At 43.7% G+C, this 6,843-nt stretch overlaps 1 protein-coding gene across 1 annotated transcript in view; it reads right to left on the bottom strand.

Annotated features, from left to right (window-relative positions):
* Window positions 1-46: 46 nt before the first annotated feature.
* The window catches only part of HHIPL1 (HHIP-like 1), a gene marked incomplete at both ends in the record, with an annotated part of 15,482 nt that continues 8,685 nt past the window's right edge, over window positions 47-6,843 (bottom strand). Inside the window, 3 exons of the mRNA XM_009575321.1 lie at window positions 47-118; window positions 3,044-3,126; window positions 4,961-5,042. Of these exons, the coding sequence (XP_009573616.1) occupies window positions 47-118; window positions 3,044-3,126; window positions 4,961-5,042 (237 nt within the window). The remainder of the gene's footprint in view (window positions 119-3,043; window positions 3,127-4,960; window positions 5,043-6,843) is intronic.

Raw genomic sequence — 6,843 nt, 5'->3', positions numbered from 1 at the left:
GCTTGGCCCAGCCACTCCCCAGCCGGCGCGCGGGGGGTGTCGGGGCCTGGCCTGCCTCCCCGAGGGGCCTCGGTGGCCTTCAGCTGCGGACGCGGCGTTGGGGTTTTCACAATAAGCTCTGTTGGGGGAAAAACCCAGGAAACCATGAGTCTGTCAATCTACAGACACTACTTAAAGACAACTATATGAAACCAGCGCTGATTTCTGACTTATTTAACTCGTTTCTTGGAATTTGCTTACTTGATCCTGTTGAGAAGCGACAACGCTCCTGGCGAGCCAATGTTTCCCCAGCGAAAAATGTCGGCTGCTTTTAGTTAGCAGAGAGGACTGCAGGGCTTAATGCCAACTAGCAACCCTCTCCCAAGAAGGAAACTCCAAGCAGTTTATTGGCAAAACCTCAGCCTGGCCATGAAAGGGTGGGCACTGGAGTTTCACGGTCAGAAGAGGAGTTCCCCACCTTACCCTTCTCCCCTGCTGAAAGCATTTTAAAGACAGGCATTATTTCTGCTCTTCTCTTCATTACTAATGATTGGATCGTTACCAGACCGAGAGCGAGAGCGGCGGCCTCCCCACTGGGCCAGATGCTTTATTCAGAGGAGCTGAAATCAGGAACATTCAAAATCAATTCTCTCTGGCAACTGGAATGTGCAAAAGGAACGGAGTTGCCAGGACAACACATAAAACAGGATTTGGGGTTGGGTTTTTTCTTCCTCATGAAAAAAAATAAAAGAGCCTTGAACTCTGAAGAGCTGAAAATTCTTTGCTGTCACAGTTTCCAGGCATTACTGGACTTGCTTATTCACATGCGCTCTATTTTTAGCTTAAAAATAAGTTTTAGCTTGTCAGAAGGAAGCAATTCAGAATTACTCAGAACAACAATCTACTGGGCTGGGACGGTGTCACATATATTTGCAAAGACATCATGACTTTTTTAATTATATCCTAGATTTATCCATTCTCATTCATCATTTGCTTTGTAGTACAGAGATAAGAAAAAATATGACTGTCTTATTTGTGCTTAATATCTATCATCCCCAAAAGACAAACCCTTGCAGCGGTCCAGTTTTTCCAAATAATGCTCTTTGGAGAGGAATTGTATTTGTGGCATGAAAATACTTCCCTTCTTTGGAAGCTGAGGTTCTGAAGGCAAGAAACAAATGTGAAAGCCTTACCTGTGCACACCTCAGTTGCTGGAGCCTGATCTGGCAAAGCTCTTAAAAATCCTGGAACTCATATAAAGATATGTAGGGCTGCATGAAAGCTAATGGTCACCTGGGAGTGCTTTTCACCTCACTGAATCAAGTTGTTATTATATATTACTCTTCGTCAAGCTATTTATTAAATACACTTCCAACAAATGCACGCGTCCAGCTAATGCAAGCCGCATTTGCGATTCTGTTACATTCATGCTAAACACTAACGAAGAGAGCAAAATATTTACAGCTACACATCCTGTTTGCATGCTTCCGAATCAAAATCTTCGTGCCTGGTTTTCACCTACATGTGAATTTATTTCTTGGACACTTAGCAGAATCTCTCCCACTGTTCCTAAGCTTTATTTGATGATAAAAACTACCTTGTAAACAAACCCAGAAGATTTAGTCATATGTGTAGTTTAAAAGTCTGAACTTTGGACTTGCATAGAGAATAATGCAGAAACAGAGACAAAGCTGGCTGAACACGAACCAAGTTAATAATATTTGGAAACTGCGTGCACAGCTTGCAAAGGAGAATGTTTCTGAAGATGTGCTGAATGCTCAGGCATGTCAACAGTTAATAATTAGCCTTAGATCTTGTTCCACCTTAAAAACTCAATTTTGCAAGGTGCTGAGTGCTCTCATTCCTCCCTGAAGTCAAAGCTGTAGGAACTGTCAATGACTCAAATGCAGTGTAACATGATTAATGTAATTAAAAATTAAATAAAAGTGTTCTGACATTAGAGATCCTACAGTAATATTAACTTCATGACAAAGTTGTTAGAGTACTGCCTAGATACTTACATGTGTAAACAAAATGCACAGGGGAAAAGAAAGGTGATGCTGCCTAATCTAATTTTGAGATCCTAATAGCGTATTTAGGGTTTTGCATTTAACATAAATAGTACTTGGCTTGCTGCAGATTCAGCTACATCGTTGACTGCTCCAGCTGTAGCAGTACAATACTTCAGTATGAAGCAATCAAAAAGCCCTGGAGGGCTTGGATAAGCCAAAAGTTCACCTGAATGGCTGATCACGCAGACTCTTTTGGGAGCGTTTTCTCATCCCATATTGTCTCACTTACAACTAACAATGACTCAGCCCTCATCTTGCTCAATGAGCTATTTCCCAACCCTTTAGCCATCATATCCTTCAGCTCCCGAAGTGCTCCTCACTACCTGAAGGCACTGCAAAAAAACACCACTGAAAAGCACCATCGAGCACAGGATCACAGTACAGAAACAGTTATGGGGAAACCAAGTTGGTGGCAATGAAACAGGTACGATGTAGAATCATAGAATCATGGAATCATTAAGGTTGGAAAAGACCTCTAAGATCACCGAGTCCAACCATCAACCCAACACCACCATGCCCACTAAACCATGTCCCTAAGCGCCACATCTACACGTCTTTTAAATACTTCCAGGGATGGTGACTCAGCCACTTCCCTGGGCAGCCTGTTCCAATGTTTGACCACTCTTTCAGTAAAGAAATTTTTCCTAATGTCCAGTCTAAACCTCCCTTGGCGCAACTTGAGGCCATTTCCTCTCGTCCTATTGCTAGTTACTTGGGAGAAGAGACCAACACCATGTAGCATGGAAAAGGGAAAATGTACAGGGGCAGAAACTACAGAGAAGATTTCGCATGGCCAGGAGAGGGGAAATACCTTATGCCTTATTTGAACCAACTTTTCAGATCCAAAACAGCTGGTAAGAATTAATTTTGAGGATACTCTGAAGAGTGAAGTTCTGGGTGGTCTCCACGCACACAGAGACAGTGCGAGCCTAGAGTTTATATTTACTGCCAGCTAACATGCACCAATAATAAGCAGCAACAGTGACACTTACTCTCCTTTGGCACAAATTGGATGCGCTTGCTTTTTACTTTCACTGGCGATGGCTCAACTTGGCATTTTCCTGGTGGTGCTCTCCTGCGAAAAAAGGGACACATACAGCGTACAATTAATTCCTTTCCCTTAGCATTGTGAGCCTTTGCTTCCCATTGTTTTTCAATGAATGTAATGCTCACTGGAAAAAAAAAAAGTCTATTTAAATGATCCAAGTAATCTCTTACAGCAGAAAACATAATTAAACAATCACATATCTCCATTGATCAAAGTCCAAATATTCACAAGGCAGTGGAGTCCTCTGGCTGTGTTTTCACTTGCTATTGCTGAATCCATTAAGGAAATAAAACATTGGCAGGTTCAAGCATTACAGAAAGAGATTCATCAAATTGAAAATAAAAATCAGAAAACTAGACATGTTGAATTGAGCATCTGACATGAAGGTCGTGTACGCAAGTTTTCAGGTTGCCTTCAGAGAAGCAAAATAACACACTATTATTCGTACATAAAGCCCAAACAAACTACAAAAGTAGTACCAAAAATGCATTAGTTTCAAACAAGAGCTCTAAGTGTCTCCTACAGAGGCTGCTTCTTTGAACAACACATTATTTTGACGCAAATTTGTTTGCCATGGAGGTATATCTCACTTCTGAGAAGTTACACTCAGTTCATCATCACTTTTTCCTACGCTGGCTGGCTCGTTAATCTGCAGCTTTCTTCAGAGGTTTTCAAACTGGTTCAAAAATGCATGATGTTTGCATTTGGAGGGTATAACTTCTTTGTAATTAGGATTGTTTGCATTTGCATTTCTGTGGAAGGCAAAGAGCTCCCCTCTCAACTACTGCCACAGGGACATTCCCTACTTTTATGAATTTTCCTATGAGTTATTTCTTATTCATATTGCTGTACTCGACATACTAAAGAAACTTCTTTTTAAACTTAAACTTACAACTTTCTTTTGACTTCTGCTTATTTATTTTTGCAAAGGTTGCGTAATATCAGCCTCTTAACACACAGTTTACAGGAACTCTTCCACTGTGTTAGATAATGGAAAACGCTCCTGACAGAGGAGGAGTCAGAGGAAAACACACGGCAGCTCTGCGGGCTGTTTAACTTCGGGGTCTGGTTCCAACACAAAACAGAAGAGTGATTTGGTTCAAAATGCTCAGATAGCTAAAGCTGTAAATTTAATCCTTTTAAAAATATAAAAGCTATGAAAGTCTCACTCTGCATGTCTGGCTGAAAGTATTTTGGTGTTTCGCCAATAATAGTAATGCTTAAAAAACAGGAAGATGGAAAAAACAGCTATAAATCTTCCCATAAAACACAACTATTCGCTGCTTTGCCCAGTCTGAAGATACGTGCACATGGGATCCAGAAGGTGCAACAATGGTCTTATTTCCTTGTCCAAACCATTTTCTTCTTTGAAACACAAAAAAGAATGTACTTTTTGACATTCATTTCTGGTTTGCCCAAGAGAGCACTGCAGGTCACGCTGGGTCAGCTTCGGCTGCAGCTGCCTGGCCACGGGGCTCTTACGGGAGATGCAGCTGGCTACAAGGGATGGAGAGGAACTGAGACTAAACACATTGAGAAAAACTGCCTCCTCTGGGCAGGAGTCTAGAGAAACTTTGCCTGAGAAAGACAAGCCACCCATAAAATACTCCTTTAGCTTTCAGGAACAAATCTCCAACCCACATAACACCAACAGGCCCCATAACAAGTTGGTGATTACCAGGCAGTGTAGACTCCCACGACTGCAGGAGCAAAGAAGACCCACAACAGGTTGCTCCAGCCGTTCCTTGATCAAGCTCCACAGAAGGGCCCAGCATGGGAGAAGAGCTAGTTCATCAGTCAGCATCATTCATCACATCCACACTGCACCACACTTAGGCTTTGCAACAAGAACATCTCATACCTAGATGTGTCCACCACTTTGTACACCACTCCATGGGGAGCCGTGGCACTTGGTATGCCGGTAGACATGAAGTAAAGTTCCCCTGGGAAAAAACCGAAACACAGCCATGAAAACTCTCCATGGAGCTTCTGTCCTGTACAGCACAAAGGCATTAACTCTGCATCACAGGCCAGAGAGCATCAGGAAACCTGGGACCAAGACGGAGATCTGGCTACTGGAGGAAACAAGGCACATTTGTATTTGGGTTTGTAGTGAGAGTTCATCTGCTGTCCAGTGGCATAAAATACTCTTAGTGAGTGGGAGCTTTTACATATTGTCATGAAATATTACTTGGACAAATTTCTACTGCAGGTTCAGCTGCCCAGACTTTAGCTGTCACCTCAGTCTGATCTGTGTCCTTTAACTTCTCAAACACAAAACAGTCAAACCCTGAATTCCCTTTGTTGAAACAAAATGCAAGTAAATTAAGAATGTTCACACTGCCTTCTGCTCTTTTGGATGAAGCACTCCTTTGGGGTGAATTACAGAAGAACAAGATTTTGCTTTTGCTTTCTCTAGCACACTCACAAAGTGAGATGTATCTCACACAAAAGGCATTTGGTTCGTCACAGCTCTGTCAGGTCACATGGATAGGGCTCGACCTTCAGCCAAACAACATCCACCATTTATTTGACTTATTTTCTCTTAATTGCACATCCATCCTTCTCCTCCTGTTGTGCAGGGGAGGCTGGGATAAGCAGTCCCTCCAACACTCCTCTTTCTCTTTTGCCAGCTCAAGTGCTTGAGCGGTGCAATGAAAAGGATCAGAGAGAAAAAATAAATTTGCAATATTTCAAAAAAGGAAAAAAAAGGAAGAAAAAGTGGCAATGGAGACCTGCTTAGTGAGTAAGGCAGAATTCTTTGGGTGTCCTATGGGTACCCCAAGGGGAAGAGGGGAAGGAGCAGAGGGGTCAGAGTGAGCAAAGGAAGACGTGGGCAGTCGGTGGCAGCTCCTGCTGGCTGCTGAGCCTCCCTCCTCCTCCCTGCTCTCCTGCGCTGCCCTGGCCAAGCTCCTCCGGATGCTCCCAGGGCAGAAACCAGCCACCCCTGGCCACCCCTGGCTGGTTTCTTCCTTTTTTCTGGTGGGCTCCATTAACCACAGGCCAGAGGCAGCCTTGATCCAAATAGGGATGGGAAACACCTGGCACTGTGTCTTGCCGTGCAGTGATGTGTGCTCCACAGCCCACCCCTCTTTCCTGGAAATTATCAGGCAGAAATAGGGATGCTCAGGCCATGAAGCACACAGGCTATATCACATGTGCACCCCACAGACATAGCACAGTGCCTGGGGTGTCCCCGACACATTCAGCTGCCAGGGGACGGGGCTGCTAGCTTTATAATGGCTGTGCAATGAGCCCAAAATATAGGTATCCCCACCGCGTAAACACATCCACTGCACCAGCCAGATTAATGTTCATCAGAGCAACAACTTCAAAAACCAAACGCTTCCATGAAGAAAAGCTTGTTAAAATAAATTGTGTGATAAACTTGTAAAAAACCAGACTCCCAGCACACCAAAAAGGTGAAAGACTGTTCACTGCAGATAAAGAAAACTCACTAAACCGTTATCAACAGATTTCTTTCCATTATAATAAAGCAAATACAAGGCAAATAACAACCTCTGAGAACAGACTCCAGCCCAATTTTCCACCCAGCTCTATTATACTTACGCAAAGTACGCCCGAAAAGTGCAGGGCAGAAGAAGGGCGGCAGCGTTTCTCCCCGCTTTGCACAGACTCTGCCCACAGGCGCAGGATGAGGGAGACGCCGCTCCCCAGATGCACGAGCGAGGGCTGCAATTCACAGCTTGATACTGCACTTGGCAGCCCTCTGCCCTGGCATAA

Source organism: Fulmarus glacialis, unplaced genomic scaffold, assembly GCF_000690835.1.
Source record: "Fulmarus glacialis isolate BGI_N327 unplaced genomic scaffold, ASM69083v1 scaffold19253, whole genome shotgun sequence".
Lineage (NCBI taxonomy): Eukaryota > Metazoa > Chordata > Aves > Procellariiformes > Procellariidae > Fulmarus > Fulmarus glacialis.
The sequence above is the reverse complement of the archived record's forward strand: the minus strand, read 5'-3'. Positions and strand labels throughout refer to the sequence as shown.